General features: G+C 40.6%; 1 protein-coding gene across 1 annotated transcript in view; it reads left to right on the top strand.

The window, feature by feature from the left end:
* Positions 1-814: 814 nt before the first annotated feature.
* GABRA6 (gamma-aminobutyric acid type A receptor subunit alpha6) overlaps positions 815-21,118 on the top strand; it is a 40,410-nt gene continuing 20,106 nt past the window's right edge. The window contains exons 1-8 of the mRNA XM_075900192.2: positions 815-1,056; positions 1,270-1,388; positions 1,919-1,986; positions 4,735-4,955; positions 5,044-5,126; positions 6,245-6,388; positions 6,825-6,977; positions 13,146-13,405. Coding sequence (XP_075756307.1) covers positions 1,019-1,056; positions 1,270-1,388; positions 1,919-1,986; positions 4,735-4,955; positions 5,044-5,126; positions 6,245-6,388; positions 6,825-6,977; positions 13,146-13,405 — 1,086 coding nt within the window. The 5' untranslated portion in view covers positions 815-1,018. The remainder of the gene's footprint in view (positions 1,057-1,269; positions 1,389-1,918; positions 1,987-4,734; positions 4,956-5,043; positions 5,127-6,244; positions 6,389-6,824; positions 6,978-13,145; positions 13,406-21,118) is intronic.

Genomic DNA, 21,118 nt, shown 5'->3' on the forward strand with positions numbered 1-21,118 from the left:
ACTTTGATCTAGTAACTCGTTTTCCCTGCCTATTATTATTTGGAGAGAATAATCTAGTTGTTTTGGTCATAACTGAACTAAATGCATGCATGCTTGCAATATCGTTATGTGGCTTTAGAAGAAGTAATAATATAATTGAAAAAATGCAGGGGCCTGATCTTCCTTTCCTTTTTAAGAGGCTCTATTAACACAGCTATTGAAGAATGGGATCCTTAATGATCTAATCAATAATTACTATCATTTCTACATTAGTAGTATTACACGAACTCCAACATTTAAAAAAGGATAACACCAATCGTAGCAGAAGCAGTATGCCTTATAATACTCAAGTTTAAACTGAATATAAATAGTTCTGTGTGCAACTTCTCAATAAAGACTAGTATTAAGGAAGAAAACCAGTTTCGAATGGGTGAACATATATATATTACTGGGGGATTCAAGAAACCCAATAGGAGGCTAACTGCCTTGTCACAGTTAAATCTCTTGGGAAAAGTAAGAAAACAGCTTACTGGAAAACCTAGATTTTTTTTAAAGTTCTAATGATGCAAAAGCTGCATAATAATCTCTCTGTGAACCACAAAAATAATAAAAGCTGAGGCCATTTCTAACATAATCTCTATCAGCAAGATGCCAGCGCTTTCCCAGATTTCCTAACGGGTCCCTGCTAATTCCATGCCAAAACTAGCAGTGGATTTCTTCCTTTTAATCTCCCCTAATGCCTTATTCGATTATTGTCACTGCTCTCCGACCATGCGTCGTTCCTTCAAACTCTAATTCTCCAACTGCAACAGTCAGACAAGGCAGAACCGTGGTGTAGAAACACGCACACACAGACAGACACAGAGTGGGGGAAAAGAAGAACCAGAAGAGGAAAAAACAAACACCATCTGTACAACTGCACGTTTAAATCATAAACCATCAGGAATTACCAGGAGTGAGAGGAAAAGATGGAGTATGAAACTTGCTCCAGTTGACTAAGCAAAAGAATATCTGGGAACTCTGTCCATAGTGCTGGACCATGGCTTTGTTGATCTCTTGGTTATGCATCACTATATGGTAAGTAAACTTTTCAACAATACTCAAGACAATCAAAAACTAAGAAAACTCTCCTGCCTGGGGTTAAGTCAATTATGGAGAGGGACGGGTGGTGGAATGTATGTTTCCTGGTATGTTTCACTGATGGCCCTGGCTAAAGAAAAGCAACTTTTGACTTTGCACAGAAGGGAAAAGACTGGTTAAATGATGGCATTGTTGGTGTATTAATTTCAGTATAGACAAGGTGCTGGGGAGCCAGACTGATGAAGGGAACCTGTACTCAGAAAACATTACGCGAATTCTGGACAAGTTGTTGGATGGATATGACAACAGGCTCCGACCTGGATTCGGAGGTAGAAGAAACCCAATATCTTAAACTGTAGCTGCCCCCTCCCCTTTTATCTTATCTGTTGTTGAAAAGTAAATCCCTCAGAGAGAGGAAACAACTCTATGCCTTGGATTCCTACCCCCTTCTCTTATGGAGAGTCACACTAGTGGAAGGTATTTTCCCCCCAAATGCTTCAATTTAGATGTGTCATTTCCAAATAGATATGGGAGACTCCCAGAAACTTAGTATCTAAATGTGACCCCTTCATAATGGAGTTGTTTACAGGAGAAATAATTGCCTTTTATTTACATAAAATGTTAAAAATCCAGAAGCAAGAGATCAAAATGACAATTGTTTATTCCCCATGTATAGTTTGTTTTGTAATGACTATGGAAAAAGTTCCTGAATAGCAGCTTTGCTGTGTCTTGGAGCCACACTCATGTAATAGGCAAGTTGCTGTGTAGATGTACAGATTGTTGAGTGAAATAGTCAACAGCATACATCTCTTTACTTCTGACCCTTGCAATGCTCAGAGCTTGTTTGAATACCTGCTAGGTGCTGTTACAGAAGTCAAAACGGACATCTATGTGACCAGTTTCGGTCCCGTGTCAGATGTGGAGATGGTAAGACTGATTATGAATCATGTACAGCAGTGGCTTCATTTTTGGCATTCTTGCCACACAAATTGTGGGATCTTTCTAGCATAGGAGCTTCACTTGTCCCTGGCCCTGATCTTGTTTTTCAGGATTCATTACAGTGGCATCTGAGTGGACTGTCATTAGAGCAGATTACGAGGCTTAATCTTCTTGACAATCTCTGTCTCTGAGGGACTGAGAGCATTTTACTGTTGGGCTGCATATAGCTAGTTCCACTATATCCAGGGCAGCAGGTTTGAGTAACTTTTGATGGCTCCCAGAACAGTAAGAGGCCCAACCCCACCCCCACTTACCTGGTAAACCAATATCTATTTTTAAAAATAATGTAAAAATGGATTAGAAACAGCATTTAACAGTTTCCCTGTATTGCACAATAGGGAGAGTTGGAGGGATGAAGGGCTCTCAGGTGTGTCAGGGGACTTCAGACTAGGGATATAGAGGGATAAAGGCTCTGGGTGGGACAGGGGATGAGGACCAACATTACTACATATACCACTACACCTGGGAGAAGCTCTGAAAGAAGAGTTGCTCACATGCAGTAAATGCAATAACAAGTCGTGCTGAGGAGTGCTAGCCATGGGCCAGCAGGAGGCTGCATTGCACACAGGGATGTCAATGGAGAAAGAAGCTGGCTTAGAGGAAGGGAGGAGGAGGACAAGTGGTGAAGCTGTTTGCAGTGAGAAGATAGGAAAACAGCCTGAGTTTCTCCCCTCCAAAGTAGAGACAGGGAGGAGGAAGCATGGGGGAGAGGGCAGGGTGGAGTGCCCTGGCTATAGCCACAACCAAGTAAAAGAAAAGCAAAGGAGAGGAAGAGAAGGAAAAAGCCCAAAGAATGTACTGCTGTACCTCCAAACTCGTCAGCTTGCTGCTGGTATATGGTGGGATACTCCAGGAGAGAAGTGTGGTGGTGGCAGGCAGGGCTAGGGGATGCTCAGGGGCAATACATAGGGGTGACAGGTGGGGTTGGGGAGAGACCTTGCCAAAACATTGGTGGAGCCAGTCCCCAGGCTCAGAATATTCCTGGAGCCTGGACACCATGGGCTCATAGAAGTCACTATCCCTTGGTTATGTCAACCTCATGGATCATGCAGTTTCAGCATGTAATTTCTGTGACATTTGTAAGGAAAATTGGAGAGCAATGTCTTGCAAATAAGTTTAACAAGCTAACGCAATGAGAGTGATTGCTGATTTGTTGAGCTATGATAAAATGAAACAAATAATAGGTTAAAGATGCAGCAACAATGCATCCATTAGGAATGAGCAACCCATTAGGAAGATTGCAGACATGTGCTACAAAGCATAGATTTACAGTAGGGCTACGTATTAGGAAACAGACTAACAGGCATGCTATAATAAAATAAAGCCATGAGTGAGTAAGGAAGGCTGAGGAGCTCATCACTTTTCCTTTTCTCGGTAGAACCTGGAAGCTATAAAGTGTGGCACCTAAATATATGTAGCTGCAGACTCCTATAAAAGTTATTTGTTTACTACAATATATATAGAAACCTATAGCAAAAGTTTATCAAAACTGCTCCCCAAATAATCACAAAACATATTTTCATTCTAGAAATAGTGTTCACTCTCCAGCTATGTTTCAGTTTTGGTATGTGAATACTGAGTCACAGTGCTCATTTATATTCTAACTTGGGTGGCTAGCTTAGATGTCTATAGTTGAGCTTTTGCATAATTTATTTCAGTGCTTAAGTATGAAAGTAGGAGACAGACTTTATATACTTCTGTTGAAAAGTTTGAACATGTACATTAGAAAAAGTTTTTGCAAACATTAATTTGCAATAGTACTATAAAATAACTTGACACATGCTGTGTAATCACACTATAATTAATATGTATATGATTATGTAGCAAATATGCAAAATAAGCTGAATAAGAAATATTGAGGGCATCTTTTTTCTATTCACTGTCACTAAGTACTGAAAGTTTCTCTTAGCAGTTACAAAGCCTATTAAATTAGATATTTGTATCTCCTTACAAATGAAGTCATTTAAATTAAATTAAGTTTTGTGAGAACAAAATGAACTTTCTTTGTATTCCCATCCAATTATCTATTCTGTGATTAATTTGCAGCTCTTCATTAAAATAGTAAGAAAATAGGGGTATATCTACACTGCCACCCTAGTTCGAATTAGGGTGGCTAATGTAGGCAATCGAAGTTGCAAATGAAGCCCGGGATTTAAATATCCTGGGCTTCATTTATATCTTGCCGGGCGCCGCCATTTTTAAATCCCCGTTAGTGCAGACTTCGTGCCCGTGGCTACACACAGCATGGAGTAGGTAGTTCGAATTAGGCTTTCTAGTTACAAGGTGTAACGGTAGTTTGAATTAGAGAGCCTAATTCGAACTACCTACTCCGTGCTGCGTGTAGCCGCGGGCACGGAGTCCTCACTAACAGGGATTTAAAAATGGCGGTACCCGGCAAGATGCAAATGAAGCCCGGGATATTTAAATCCCAGGCTTCATTTGCAACTTCAATTGCCTACATTAGCCACTCTAGTTCAAACTAGGGTGGCAGTGTAGACACACCCTAGGATATTTTTCTTATATACTGACTTTTTAAAGTAAGTACTTAATGATAATAGGATTAAAGTGACTAAGCAGTGGTGAATTAAATGTGGTTAACTGGTAGTAGGCCCTCCACTGAGATATAGTAGGTCAATCCTGTTAGTCATGACCTCTAATTAGTTTATTTTCATGTAGGAATACACAATGGATGTCTTCTTTCGGCAGACATGGATAGATGAGAGATTGAAGTTTGGTGGGCCAACTGAAATTCTTAGACTGAACAATTTAATGGTCAGTAAGATCTGGACACCAGACACCTTTTTTAGAAATGGAAAAAAGTCAATTGCTCATAATATGACAACTCCTAACAAACTTTTCAGAATTATGCAGAACGGAACTATTCTCTATACAATGAGGTAAGATCCTACTCTGCAGCTTCCTGCTGAATTTGTTTTTCTACTGCTAATGAAGGAACTGAGTACAATTTATTTCAATGTATTTTAGACTGACCATTAATGCTGATTGTCCCATGCGGCTGGTAAACTTCCCTATGGATGGGCATGCTTGTCCACTGAAGTTTGGGAGCTGTAAGTTTTGTAAAAATTTCTGATTTTAATATATATTCATATTTGAAAAACAGCATGTAGGGCCTGTTAGCGACTTTAAGAACTTTGTAAATGGGCTCTTAGGGAAGTCCTTAATAGGAGTTAATTAATTATAGGCTCACATCCCATATCAAAATCTGCTTGTGTATAATCTGGACTTTGCATAGGCAGAGGAATCCAAGCTAGTTGCAAACTAGTGACTATAGATTCTTTTGCTTTTTGTTATACTGACAGAGCCAAATATATACTGGTACCTTTTAAACAAATCTGTTGTTTTAACAGTGAAGAAAGATTATTAGTAGATGTCCTCACTTATTAAAGAAACTATCATATTTTGAATGAAGATATATGCCAAAATGACCATTTGCAATCAACGGACTTTCTGTTCTCAGCTGCAGGGAACCAACCTCCCTCTGTAGGCAATAGCAAAGCAAGTGGGATAATTCTCAAGGCCCTGACAATTTCAGAGACCTGAATGTGGCAGATATATCACATCTAGAGGTTATACACAGGTATAGGGAAAAGGACCCATGATCCTAGGGAGCCATAGTGATAACTTATGTTTTTTTTAAGAAAGACATTTAATGCTAGATAGATGGATGGTTGTTTATAGTGAAGAGGGAAAGTAAAGGCAAATTCCAAGGGCACAAGATTGCAATTTTTTATGGGAGCAACAAGACAAATTTTAAGGGAGCACAAATAATTATGAGTTGACAGGGAAATTTTAAAATTAGAATTATTAGAATACTTTAAAATTATCAGGATGGGGCATATTGTTAGTTTGCACTACATCATGGTTTCTAATCACCTTTTGCCTTTGCTATGTTGTTAAGTGGGAGCAAAGAACCCTGTGTAGATGTTTACAACATGAGACCCAGAATAGAAGTAGAAGGGTGAGAAGGGAAAGTTATTATCCACTATTACCCTCATCCTTTCTACCCCTTCTCCTTTTAGTTATGCTCATGAGTTATAATGGTAGGGAACAAGTCTCCTTATTAATACAGCATCTACCACAGTTGGGAAATGGTATTTATTTTGTCCCATTGGGCAATACTGTAATATAATTAATACTATTGATTCTTTCCTCCATGATACCCCAGATGCCTATCCAAAAAGTGAAATTATTTACACATGGAAAAAGGGACCTCTGTATTCAGTGGAAGTACCACAAGAGTCTTCCAGTCTCCTCCAATATGATCTTATAGGACAAACAGTATCTAGTGAAACAATTAAATCTAACACAGGTAAGACGTGTCCTATTGTGGAATTGACACATTATAAAATGTTCATTGGAAACCAGTTAAAATGCTCTTATTTTTATCTCTTAATTGTTTATTCTTCTTCCCTTAACTAAAATTTCTGCAAAGGTTTCCTGCAAAAGATTGATTTTCAACATATTGCTCACAGGTGAGCAAGTGTAATGTAACTTTTAGGAACATTTCTTTTTCAGTAGCAGAACAACATATCAAAGTAATAACTTATTCACCTTTTCTCATTTTCTCAGTTGATTCATTTTAGCTTCTGCTCATTAGCTAAACTTTGTCATATAGAAGAAGGCCTATCATTTGTCATTGCTTTCCTCAAAACACAGCCTATTAATTTAAGATATTCCAGGGTTTACTCAAGTAATTTTCTTTCATATATTGCCAAAATAATGCTGATATACTTGTCTCCTAACAGGTGAATACATAATAATGACAGTTTATTTCCACTTGCAAAGGAAGATGGGATACTTCATGATACAGATATATACTCCCTGCATTATGACAGTCATTCTCTCTCAGGTTTCTTTCTGGATTAATAAGGAGTCTGTTCCAGCCAGAACAGTTTTTGGTATGCTGTGTTAATGTTTCTGCAATAGCTTATTTAATCATTCCATTTATTTATCACTTTTCATTGCTTATTTGTTGCAGGTGAATATTCACTTCAGCTGCTCTATTTTCATCTTCAAAGGAAAATAGGCTACTATCTCATTCAGACATACATTCCATGCACCATGACTGTAGTCCTGTCTCAAGTTGTGTTTTGGATCAACAAAGAATCAGTTCCTGCAAGAACTGTGGCTGGTATTCATGTTTTTACCATGACATTCATTTGTTGCATTGAATCCACAGTATTGAACAGTTAATGTAGTGTGATGTGAATTTGTTTTTAAGTAGAGAAAGAAAAAGGTAAGCAAAAAATAAATAATTATATTGAAACCAAATAAGTAATGTTAAAAATACCACTGAGAACAGAATTCTGTTCTCAGAAACTTTGCACGGTCAGTTTTGACTGTTTCTGCAATGTAATATCCATAGAAATTCCATGCATATGTACAAGGAGAATTTTAGAATTAAGATCCACCATTCGCATTTGAGAACAGAAATTTTCCCCTTATTTGTGTTTTGTTAAAACTAATACTTAGGTTCAAAGAAAGGTTTATCAGTAAAAATAATGAAAAACAAATGTATAGAGAAGAAATCCATGAAAAGATGTGTTAAGACTGACAAAAACAAACAAAAACCCCATCTCAAGCATTCTTTGGCTATGTCTAGACTACATGGCTCTGTTGACAGAGCCATGTAAAATAGTTTATTCGGCATAGGCAAAGAAGCGGGGATTTAAATAATCCCCGCTTCATTAAAATAAAAATGGCCGTTGCACTGTGCCGACAATCAGCTGATCTGGCACAGTGGGGCAGTCTAGATGCACCACGGTCGACAAGGGAAGTCTTTGTCGACCGCTCTGGTAAACCTCGTTTCACGTATAGACAAGACTTCCCTTGTTGACTGCGGCATGTCTAGACTGCCCTGCTGTGCTGGATCAGCTGATCGTCGGCACAGCAAGGAGGCCATTTTTATTTTAATGAAGCGGGGATTTAAACTATTTTACATGGCTCCGTCGACCAAGCCATGTAGTCTAGACATAGCCTTTGTTTGTTTGTTTTGTCTTTCTAAGTTAAAGTCTTCTTCTGCTTACTTCATTCATAATTTTGGACCTGCTCTGTTCCCATCAACATCAAGGACAAAATGTCCATTAATCAAATGGGTGAGTAGGACTCAAGTATATTTAGAGCTGAATTAAAAAATTCTCATCAAAATATTTACAGTGATAAACTGAGAATACTATACATTAGTTTTTCTCATGTAATGTTTGTAATTTTTCAATCTGCACTAGGTATATTATTGTAAATTCCTGTAGTGTTTTTACACACCAATTTCCTTTTTTTTTTTGCTTTTTATACTAAAACTGCAGTATGTAGGGTCATATTTTCAACAGTAACCTAAACATTTTGTTGTGCAACTTCAAAGGAGAGAATTGGGTTTCATAGGTCATACTTGACTGTAATGGAACTACTAATATATGTACAACTACTCTTGTGCATGTTTAAGCCACTGGACATCTTGGGTCCAATTTTTAGATGTGCCAAGTGCACACAACTATCTTTGGCTCATAATAGGGTTGTGCATTCTTGTTTATTCTTAAAAACCCAACTGCAGTTGGGCACCCTAAAAACAAAAATGTTGAACCTAAAATTAGAGGCCAGTTTTGAAAGTTTAGGAATTGATTTTTATTTTCTTAAGCATTCAGATAGAACTGAAAAGTATAATTATGTAATGGGATGAGTTTATATAATAGATTTTGAAGGGCGCTTTATCACTATTGAAGTGTAGTGTGTAGATTGCAAATGTGGGTTGACCATCTGGCAACATAATATAACACTCCCAGTATTGTGTAGTCTATGGAATAGTTACAGATGATCAAAAACATATTTGGTAAAATGTATGCTATTTACCTGACAGGCTGAATGGGTAACTTGTAACTGCTAAGTCTATTGAGTTAAATAAGTCTTCAGACTTTACAAAAAAATATTTATAAGCATTTGAAATGATAGTACGGATGAGCCATTTCAGACTGAAGAGTAAATACAGAATTAGGAACAGAGGAATATTCTTAGAAAACATATTAAATGCAACTGCCATTGCAAGTTTTGCTGAAAATTAGTAATACTAAGCCTGACTCCTTGTATAAAAAGGACAAAGACCATCAATCCTTATTCAAGGCATTCAGTCTAATGACTATATTGGAAGGACTGATGGATTTACACCCATTGCAGCCTGAACCTGCAGTCTTTATTCAGACAAAACTCCACTGACTCCAGAGAGTTTCACCTGCAAAATGATTTCAGGGTCAGTTCTTCACTGCCTATAGCAAAATAGCAAGCCCAGTGACAAATCAGAAGTTTAAAATGGAAGGCCTGATATCCCACTATATATTGGAAAATACTTGTTATAATTGTTATTTAAATGAATTTGGCTAGAAAAGGCACCTGAATTCCCTCAAATTAAAGGTGTAAAGAGGGGAAGAGGAGAAATTAATGATGGGAAAGTAAAGCTACTCTGCTAAAACCAATTATAATATTATATAAAAGGGGCAATACTAAGCAGATTGAACCCCTCAAAATTAAAGTCTAGAAATATTATAAGGAATGCTATGAGCCCAAAATTAAGGAGAAGCAGGAGCCATAGAGGTCTGTTTGCTAAAAATGTTTGAAAGAAACAATAGGGTAGGCAGAACCAAGCCAGAGATAGTAGTATTCCTTTGTACTGCTGTGTACTTGAAGAGGGCAATGGATTGCTAATATGCCTTTCTCCATATGTGTGTTACTCCCACACATATGGAATAAAGGACATGTGGGGCATATAGCTAAGTATGCTTCTATAAGGGTATGTCTAGACTACATTGCTATTTTGAAAAAACTGCCCTTTTTTCGAAAAAACTTCACCTGCATCTACATTGCTTTTTTGAAAGAAGTGGTTGCAGTCTAGACGCTCTCTTTTGAAAGAGGCTTGTAGTCTAGACACAGCCCAAATGAGGAAGAAGACTTTTTTTGAAAGAGCTGTTTCAAAAAAAGGCATGTGTGGACACAGAACAGGAACATTTTTTGAAAGAAGAGGCAATCCAAAAAAGCACAGGTGCCCTAGAGGCCATTCTGTGACTAGCAATCAGGGATTTCTGTCAAGAGAGTGTCCATGAAGTCTGGATGCTCTCTTTTTCGAAAAAGCAGATCACTTTTTCATCTGGTTTTGAAGTGTGTCTGCTCTTTCAAAAGAAGCTTTCAGTCTAGATGTACTCTAAGAGTCATAGGCAAGTTTTCCTTGAGCCCATACCCACTGTGTTCATGGACTCATCACTCCATGCAGGTGCCATCCCTGTCTCAGAGTCGTCCCAAAGAGTCCCATTAGATCAGAGGTGGACCATAATTTTTTATGGGGGGCCATTCCAAGATTTTTGAAAGTGGTCAAAGGCTGCACTTTTCAATTATACTAATGGAGGAGGTGCGGGGGCCTGGAATGGAGGTGGGGTACAGAAGGGATCTTGGGGTAAGGAATTGAGGTGCAGGAGGGTGTGTGGAGTCTGGGAGGGAGTTTAGGTGAAGAAGTCAGTCATGACCTGGGTGCAAGGATTTTGGTTGTGAACTAGGATAGGAAGGGGTTGTGACCTGGGACAGGAAACTAGGGTGCAGAAGGGCTACAGGGGCTTGGTTTGTGACCTGTGGCAAGTGATTGGGGTGCAGGTGTTTGGATTGTGACCTAGGGCAGGGGATTGGGATGCAGGATCTGGGAGGGGACATGGCTACAGGAGGGAGGCAGAGGGTTTGGGCTATGTGGAGTAGAGGGGCAGGAGTGGGGGGCCAGAGTGTTGGAGGGAGGAAGGGACTGGGGTGCCAGAGGCAGACTCTGACTGGGAGACTTACCTAGGTGACTCCCAGCCAGCAGCACAGTATGTTTCTCAGGAAGGCTCCCTGCCTGCCCCACCCCCGCCCAGGCTGCAGAGACTGTGTGTGTCTGTGAATAAGCCAGAGGGAAGTGGGGAGTGATGCTTTGCACACTGCCCGTTCTTCAAACAGACAGTTCCCATTGGCTAGAAACTGGCCAATGGGATTGTACTGGGGCAGGGACAACGCATGAAGCCTCTCTCATCCCCATCCCTAGCTGTGAATCACAAACAGACCAGCAGCCACTTTTCTGAGTGGTGTGCAGGAGGGGGTGGGGCAAGCAGGGAATCTGTCTGAGGCTCCCTGCTACATCTACAGGCTGGATCCTGTGGCTCGGAAGGCCCGATCTGGGCCACCACCCCTATTTTGCCCAGGCCTAATTTAGATAATAAGTTCAGGATGGAAAATCTTGTGCACAGATAGATATGATCATCTTTCTCCTGTTTTTCTATCACACTGACAGCCGGAATTTGACCTTTGATCTATTATATTTATTAAAATCTTCAGAAGTGGAAAATTTTTGTAGCATAAGTAGTGAAATAAAATTAATTTTATATTTTAAATTAATTTTATGCTAACTGAACTCTCTTAAAAGTCACGGAAAATGTTCAAAATCTAATCCCAGAGATAAACAAATATCAGTCACACAATTTTAACTGTATTTCAGCATTCAACTAGATAAGGCACATATTGTCAGTATTTCAAGAAATCATATAAAATCATTCAGCCCTCAATGGTAGGAGGAATCTTCCAGATTCCTAACATCAAATTCCATTAGTGATAGGTCTTTATACATAGAACCCTGCACAGATACAAAATTTGTATCTACATTTGCATCCATATACGCAAAAATGAGCCACCGATATCAGCATCCATGTCTGCAGATACAGATACCCACAAATATAAAATGGATATCCCACAGATTTACAGGGCTCTATTTGCATAGATCCATCCTGGCATTACCAAATATCACCAAATAGAGCATGGCAATGTTCTAATCTCAATACATATATTCTTGAAAAGTTCACCCTTGTGCATATGTGAGACATGGAATTTTGATATTGAACTATACCTCAGGCTTATTCAGACTTTTGCTACAAAAACATCTGACAGATCTGGGTAATAGGAGATACTGTGGTTTTTTTAAAATCTTTTATTTGCATTTAATTAATAACATGTTAGATTACTGCATTTGTATATTGGTACTCAACTGAAGATTGTTGATAAGCTGCGTCTTATGAAAGTTCCAGAGAGAATGCTAACAATATCAAGTCACACAGTTCAGATGCTGCCTTGAGATGTTACATCACCTCAGATAGCAAGAATGAGTAGAAGGCTAACTAGTCATAAGTCTGTCATAAGACGTGAAAAGCATTATATGGGTCAAGAGCCACATGTTTAGACATGTTCTGTTAGAATAAATGTGGATCTCAAATGTTATGGAGATTTTCCACATATACTTGTATGTAGGAATATGCAAACTGGGGCTGGGGGACTCAAATGTATGAAATATCTTAGTAAATTTTACAAACACTTTGATCAAATTAGGCAGTTTCCCAAAGAATTCACAATGCTGCATATAGGACTATATACTTCTTGCTCTTATCTAAAAATTCTCAGGGCCTTTTCCTGCCACATGCAGAGCTCCCATGAGTTCAATAACTGTTCTGTATGATATGCTATGTCCCTCCAATGTAACACCAAAGAGTGGGCAAAAAGATGCAGAAATTACATGTTACTAAACTATAGTATTTAATCTAGATTACTGGACTAGCTGGCACTCACTATCTCATTTAGTTAGTAGGTAGTTTTGAAATCTAAGCACTTTCCTTTCTAATATGGGAATTGCCATGTATGGTCCTCATGGCATTCCTTAAAGTGATATCATAAGTGCTGTGACTCAGGCAAGTACCTTCTCCAGAAAATGGTATTTCCAAACATGCTATTATGTTCATGAACAGAACATCATTCTAGAAAGAAACCCTACTCAGTAGGTGGGTATCTTAACTTCACACTGGTTCACCATTTTAAAATGGAGCATACAGTCTAGGGTACCTTATTCAGGACAGTTGTATATATAAGTATTAACTATTTGAAGCACAAATAGTACTTTGCAACCTGTTAATCATCTGATCCGGAGCATACACAGGAAGAGTGTAATCTATATATTTATAACAATTTATAAGCAATATGAATATAAACAAAATCCTAATACCTGAATTTTCATTGTTATTTTAAAGGGATTACTACTGTTCTAACAATGACCACTTTAAGCATCAGTGCACGCCACTCTTTGCCCAAGGTGTCTTATGCCACTGCCATGGATTGGTTCATAGCTGTATGCTTTGCCTTTGTCTTCTCTGCACTTATCGAGTTTGCAGCTGTCAACTACTTTACCAATCTTCAGACTCAAAGAGCAATGAGGAAGGCAGCTCGGGCAGCAGCACTAGCAGCAGCACTAGCAGCAGCAACTGTACCGGCAGAGGACGAAATTGTCTCGGTAATTGCTCATTTTTCTCATAATAAGCATCATATAGGAAGAGACAGCCAAAGCAGTGAGTGCAAAACAATTGAAAAGTATTAAAGTGATCTTAGTCTGGAATAGATTACACAACTGAATCATATCAATTCAAATGTCAAGGAAGTTATTGCTCTGACATCAGAAAGTGAAAGCAGTTCATTTTTAGTTGTTGCTTATATTAAGGGCAGATACTCTTCGTCAATCATTCTGATTTGTATAAACCAAAATATTTAAAGAAAAACAACATTCAACTGTTACAGACAAAAGCTTTCTTTAAGCAACTCTATCCGTACTGTGGCAAATAATCACCTGTATTCAAATGACTTCATAGTAAGAGTGCAGAATTTTCAGAATGTTGTTCAGAAGAATGAGAGCATGAATTGGTTACCTGGTTACTGGATCACTGTAATATACATACCATAAATGGGTTTGGGAGGGAGGGGGATTAGCTTGTATATCAACTTGGCATCTGTTACTTGCAGAAAGAGCTGTGTTGGTGGAAGCTTTGAGAAAGACACAGAAATACAGTTTCTAAGGAAGGGGGTAAATATTCAGCACATGTGATAGACAGAAATATTTTCTCTTATCAAAGTAAGGTCTGTTTAATGGTTGAAAATTGATTTTAAATAATTTTACTACTCAGTCTCCCTAAGTAATGATACAGCTCCCATTATCACCAACTTTAGTTTATTTATATGTATAATCCTTATCTAAGATAAGCTAATATTATCATTTATAGATGGGGAACTGAGGCAATGAGCTATTAAGGAATTTGCCCAGAGTCACCCGGAAAGTGGTTAGTACAACTGAAGCCAATTCCCTTCAATACCAGTCCACTGCCTTAGCCGCAAAGCCATTCTTCTTCATTTTAACTCACCAGTTAAAACATTTCTATTTAAATATGGTTTAGTAAAACTAAAACTGTAATAGGTTAGGTGTACCCCAAACCATTTAATGAGAAGTAGAGTACATAACAAAGATGTGGTAATATAACCCATTTCTGCTTCTCCATTGAAATAAAAATACAAAATGTTACCTGGAGTAGGTGGTAGAATTGGACTCATAAATCTCAGGGCTTGTCTTTAACATTAGTGTGCGAAAAGCTAGGGTGCAACTCTGCAATGCACTAGCATGCAGCACATTATCAGCTCCCTAATGTGGTTTAATATACTCCTGTAAAGCATGGCAGATTAAAATGTACTAGAGAACTTCTAGTATAGTAACGGGATCTACATAAACAACTAGCACACTGTAGATTTATAGTAATAGAGATGTAGCCATGTTAGTCTGGTCTTGCTGAAACAAAAGACAGGACTATGAAGCACTTTAAAGACTCATCACCTAATAAACCATCTTGTTAGTCTTTAAAGTGCTGCATAGTCCTGTCTTTTGTAGATTTATACTGCAGCTTGCTACATGCTAACCATATATCTAGACAAATCTTCAGTGTATTTTAGATAAGATTTGTTTTAGTTCTGGAGGGATAGTTAAAGACTCCAGAAAAAGACAACCTCTCTCCCCAAAATTATTCTCATAGCATCTCTAAACATTCATGAATGTCAAAAGAAACTATCACACATTACAACTCAGAAAACTCTGTAAAATGAAGTTAAAAAACTCCTCAAAAACAAAACAATCAAGCAAACACTCAAGCAAGAATGAATTGAGCAAAGTTAGAAATGTATAATACAATTTGTAGAAGCTTGTGGTAATGGATAATGAAAAAGTGGATTTTCAATTTTGATGAAACTCGAAAATAAATTTGCATAAGGTAATGTATATGTAGAATATTTACATTTTTATTATCCTAAGAAATCCTTAATAATAAGTTGCCTCATCAGAACTTGCAAGAATAAAAATACATATTTGTTAATGTTCACATAAAGTAATTTTTTCAAATGTCATGACATTTGAGAAAGGGTCAATTTTTATACCTCAACTATTAACCTTTTACTGAAGACATTACATACCCGATAGGCTATACATTGTAACTGAAAATTAATGTTACATAGTTAAAATGCAACAGCTCTAAAAACTAGGAAGACTTTCAAAGATCTCACACCCAATTTTTTCAACTATAGCTTTTTCACAGGAAATCACTCAGGCAATATATATATTGCACCTAACTCCTCTTCATAGATACACAAACATTCGCCTCATTTTTAAGATACTGGTACAAACAATGGAACGTGAATAAGACATGGTGGCTCAAGGGGGCCTGGCAGGAAAACTTGCCCATCTCTTTACTATTCCCATAAGTAGCAGTGAGGAGGCCCACCCACAATGCTGGTTGCCAAAGGCATCATGAATCTGATTCTTCAAAGACTGAGTGATTTCAGCTCCTTCAGAACAGAGAGTTTAGCAGAACTCTTCCTTTTTTAACTCAAGAGTGTCTAGTGAGGAAGACATTACATTCATGTTGCAATTGTTCAGATTCCAAATTCTAGTCAGAACTTTAATTATTCATCAATTGTCAGAGTCTCCTACAATCCAGGGATTTGGGTGTGATTCTGCTCTCTCTTACAGTAAAGTTACAATGGTGCAAAATCCATAGCAGGGAGAGAAGCCATAGTACCATTGCCTTTCACAAAGAAACTCCCCTATTTTTGAACTCTACTTTCAGCTTCCCCACAACTGGCCATATTTGTCTACTTTAACTTCACATTGAGTGATTGTAGCAAGCAAATGTTCCCATAGCCTGCTGTGGGGTGACTGCAAAAGATGCTACAAACCAAATTAAGTGAGAGCTAGATTGCTGAGGACCTTGCCCCTCAAATCTGCTTTCCCAGTCATAGGAGGGCTTGACTCTGAAATCCCTGACAGCTCCCATGGTTACTGAAGGGATTTACATATTCTCCATACAGCAGCACAAGATGAACACCAGTTAAAAGTCCGATCTTAAAGAATCAATAAAGCAAACAAAGAAGTTTAAAATTCTCACTCTATAAAGTTTACCTCTCAAGACTTTAAACCACAAACAAAGTAACAGTAAGTAACATCAGTACTTTCCTCTTTTCACTGTTCTAGCAGTAAAATACAGCAAGTGAGCAGTAAAATATCTAAGGGTATGTCTACATTACAGCACTAATTCGAACTAACTTGATTCGAATTAGTTAATTTGAACTAAGCTAATTCGAATTAGTGCATCTAGACCTAAAAACTAATTCAAATTAGCGTTTTGCTAATTCAAACTAGCATGTCCACATTGAGTGGACCCTGAACCGAAGTTAAGGCTGGCTGGAACCAGTGCCGGCAGGGCATCAGGTTAGGACTTAGTGTGTGGAGCTGCTGCCTCAGGCAGAGTTCCCCGCTTGCTTGGCTAACTCGATGAGGGACAGCAAAGCAGTCCTGGCTTGGAGTGCCCTGAGTGCCCACACTCGGCACATCACAGCACTTGGCCATCAGCCCGGCTGCACTTGCCGCACGCTGCGATCCGGGGAGGTCAATCAGGGGGCTGTCAGGATCCAGGAGGCCCTGCAGAAGAGCTTCCACCCTGAGGAGGCCGCAGAGCCACCCCAGTCCTCCCCATCAGGGGCTCGTGCCCCATTCCTCCCTCATCTCCTTCCATTTACCCATCCCTAGCCCCACTTCCTGATGTAAAAAATAAAGGACACGTGTGTTCAAAAATAGAAACTCTCTTTATTTAACAAAACTGGGGTGAGGAGATTAACCTCTGGGGAGACTGGGAAAAGGAGGTGGGAGAGGGGAAGAAAGAGGGTGGGAGAGGGGAGGGGGAAACCTGGAAGGAGGGAACTGGAAGGGGGAAGCCAGGGAAAGAAGGAGGTGGGGAAGTATAAAACTATGGTAGACCATATCTTCAGTACTGTGTACAGATGTGGTCTCCTCACCACAAAAAAGATATTTTGGCGTTGGAAAGGGTTCAGAAAAGGGCAACTAAAATGATCAGAGGTTTGGAACAGGTCCCATATGACGAGAGGCTAAAGAGACTGGGACTTTTCTGCTTAGAAAAGAGGAGACTGAGGGGGGATATGATAGAGGTCTATAAAATCATGAGTGGTGTGGAGAAGGTGAATAAAGAAAAGTTCATTAGTTCCCATAATATAAGGACTAGAGGATAACAAATGAAATTAATGGGAAGCAGGTTTAAAACTAATAACTGAGAGTTCTTCTTCACACAGCACATAGTCAACCTGTGGAACCCTTGCCACAGGAGGCTGTGAAGGCTAGAACTAGAACAAAATTTAAAGAGCAGTTAGATAAATTCATGGAGGTTGGGTCCATGGAGTGCTATTAGCCAGGGGGTTGGAATGGTGTCCCTGGCCTCTGTTTGTGGAAGGCTGGAGATGGATGGCATGAGACAAATGGCTTGGTCATTGTCTTCGGTCCATCCCTCCGGGGTACCTGGTGTTGGCCACTGTTGGCAGACAGGCTACTGGGCTAGATGGACCTTTGGTCTGACCCTGTATGGCTGTTCTTATGTTCTTATGTTCTAAGATCAGGGCTCAGGGTTGGGGGTCTCACTGGACCAACTTGATTTTCACGCAAACCTGCTCCTGGGTTCGCATGTGGCCTTTGGTGGCCTGCCCTAGACGGCCGCATTCCTGTGCCTAGTATGGAGATCGTGGACGTTGGAGGCCTCCCCCCAAACCTCGATGAGGTCCATGATCTCCGCACTAGAACAGGCAGCGCCTGCCTCTAGCAGCCCCGGGCAGGCTCCTGGGAGCCGACAGCCTGGTCCTGGGAAGAGGGGGAGGGCTGGGTGGCTGGCTCATGCCGTGCTAGGTGCAGGGTCTGCTGGCTGGGTGCTGGCAGGCTTGAAACTGGTGCAAGCACTGTAGCCAGACCATGCCAACACCAGGGAAACTCTATTGCCCCCCTCCCGGCCCCGGACCCCTTAAAGGGGCACAGGCTGACTACGGTGCCCGTGCCAGGTGCAAGCCTGCCAGCACCCAGCCAGCAGACCCTGCACCTGGCACAGCACAGAGCCACCCACCCGATGTCCCCCAGCCCTCCCCCTCTTCCTGGGACCAGGCTGGCGGCTCCCGGGAGCTTGCCCTGGACCGCAAGAGGCGGGCACCTTCCTGGGCTAGTGCGGACATCATGGACCTCCTCCACGATCTCCGCACTAGGCACAGGAAAGTGGCTGTCTAGGGCAGGAGAGCTGCCAGCCTGGCCACCCAGGAGAAGGTATGCATGAAAATCAAGGGGGTCCACTGAGACCCCCGACCCTGAGCCCTGAGCTTACAATGGCCGTCCTGGGTCAGACCAAAGGTCCATCTAGCCCAGTAGCCTGTCTGCCGACAGCGGCCAACCCTAGGGACCCTGGAGGGGATGGACCGAAGACAGTGACCAAGCCATTTGTCTCGTGCCATCCCTCTCCAGCCTTCCACAAACTTTGGGCAGGGACACCACTCCTACCCCCTGGCTAATACTACTCCATGGACCCAACCTCCATGGCTTGATCTCACTTCTCTTTAAACTCTGTTCTAGTTGTAGCCTTCACTGCCTCCTGCAGCAAGGAGTTCCACAGGTTAACTCTTTGCTTTGTCAAGAACAACTTTCTCTTACTAGTTTCAAGCCTGCTACCCATTCCTTTCCTTTGGTGTCCTCTAGTCCTTCATTATGGGAACTCATGAAGAACTTTTCTGAATGCGCCCTCTCCACCCAACCCCTGCTTTTAGAGGCCTCTATCCTGTCCCCGCTCCATCTCCTCTTTTCTAAGCTGAACAGTCCCAGTCTCTGTAGCCTCTCTTCATCTGGCACCTGTTCCCAACCCCTGATCATGTTAGTTGCCCTCCCCTCTCCCATCCTTTCTCGTCCCCTCTCCCACCTCCTTTTCCCAGTCTCCCCCAGTTTTGTTCAATAAAGACAGAGTCAATGTTAGAAGAAACGTTATCTTTATTTTGTACATCAATAAGAAGGGGGGCTAGGGAAGGGTAAGTGGAAGGAGGTGAGGGAGGAATGGGGTACGAGCCCCCGATGGGGAGGACTGGGCTGGCTCTGCAGGCTTCTGGGGGTGGAAGCTCTCCTGCAGCCCCCCGATTGCCCCCTCTCCCCAGATGGCAGCCTGCGGCAAGTGCAGCCGGGCTGATGGCCGAGTGGTGTGATGTGCCCAGTGTGGGTACTCCGGGCAATCCAAGCCAGGACTGCTTTGCAAGCAGGGCACCCCTGAGAACTGTCTGTCCGGGGTGGGGGTCGGGACCCTTTAAGCGCAGCCCTCGGCTAGCCTGAGACAGCATCTCCATGCTCTAAGTCCTCCTCTGATGCCCTGCCAGCACTGCTTCCGGCCATCCTTAAGCCGTTAGTTCAAACTGACATTGTAGTGTAGACATACCCTGAGATAGTTCAAATGTGTGGGTTATTCAAAAACTCTTGCTGATATATTATTACATAGTCCCCCACTAAAACTCTATAATCTAAAAATAGAGAAGGCACAGGGCCAAATTCTATTTTGTCACACTCAGTTGGCTGTGTCTAGACTGGCAAGTTTTTATACAAAAGCAACTGCTTTTGAGGAAAAACTTGCCAGCTGTCTAGACTGGCCGCTTGAATTTCCGTGTAAAATTGTCAGTGTTCTTGCGGAAATACTATGCTGCTCCCGTTCGGGCAAGAGGACCAGTGTAGACAACGCGGTATTGTTTTGCATAAAAAAGACCCGATCGCGAAAATGACAATTGGGGCTTTCTTGTGCAAAACTGCTTCTAGATCAGCACGGACGCTTTTCCACAAAAAAAAGTGCTTTCGTGGAAAAGCGTCCGTGCCAATCTAGATGCTCTTTTCCGCAAATGCTTTTAACAGAAAACTTTTCCTTTAAAAGCATTTGTGGAAAATCATGCCAGTATAGACATAGCCAGTGGATTTGCTGCAAACTTCCATTAAATCCTTGGACTCCATGGTTTCAGTAAGATACAGTAGTCTGAATTCTGCTCTCAGTGAAGCGATACAAACCCAGAGTGATTTCACTGGTTGCCAAGAAGTCATTCTGAATTTATATCATAGCACAATTTGGCTCAGTGTATTTGTCAGCTGCAGGTGATCCCTGTGTGAAATACAAAACTATGGGCATCGCACTCCAAAATATGACAGTACCAAGCTGAGAATGCACCTGGACCCTCATGGAAGCCCATTTTTATTCTTACAGTAACTACATTTTTTCCAGCATATAAAAAACAAACTCAGAACCTATAGCATAGGAAAGCAGTGCAGCTTTTAGATGTTATTCCATTTAAAATATGTGTTTTTAAATCTTCACAGCTCTCTTTATTCAGTGGGCCATGATCCTGAAAGTGTTGCAAGGGTCCTTCATTAACTTCCAGAGGGTGAAAGGGTCCACCAGTACAAAAGAGGACAGGGATCTAATCAGTTTGTGTGGATGCCTGTTGTACAGTATAAAAGAGCTTTTGCAGCATGGCAATAGCAGAGCTTAACGGGGATTATTTCCCAGTACAGCTGGTCAGAATTTTTGACATTCTGATAAAAAAAATGTGTAAAATATAAAAGTCCAGTTAAATATTTTTGTGAAAGTTTTTGCTTTTTTTTTTTCAAACGGCTCTTTTTCATAAGCTACAAAGTGATTATGGCTCAGACAGCAGACAGTTCTTATTCTATCTTTAAGCAACATTCCTCAAGTGTAGTGGAACCTTATGTCTTCCCAGTATAAAGGATTAATTCCCTGTGATTAAATCAATCTGAATATGTTGGGCATGTTTAATGAGTATTGTGATGTGGCTG

This window comes from Pelodiscus sinensis, chromosome 16 (assembly GCF_052426305.1).
Source record: "Pelodiscus sinensis isolate ZL-2025 chromosome 16, ASM5242630v1, whole genome shotgun sequence".
NCBI classification, from domain to species: domain Eukaryota; kingdom Metazoa; phylum Chordata; order Testudines; family Trionychidae; genus Pelodiscus; species Pelodiscus sinensis.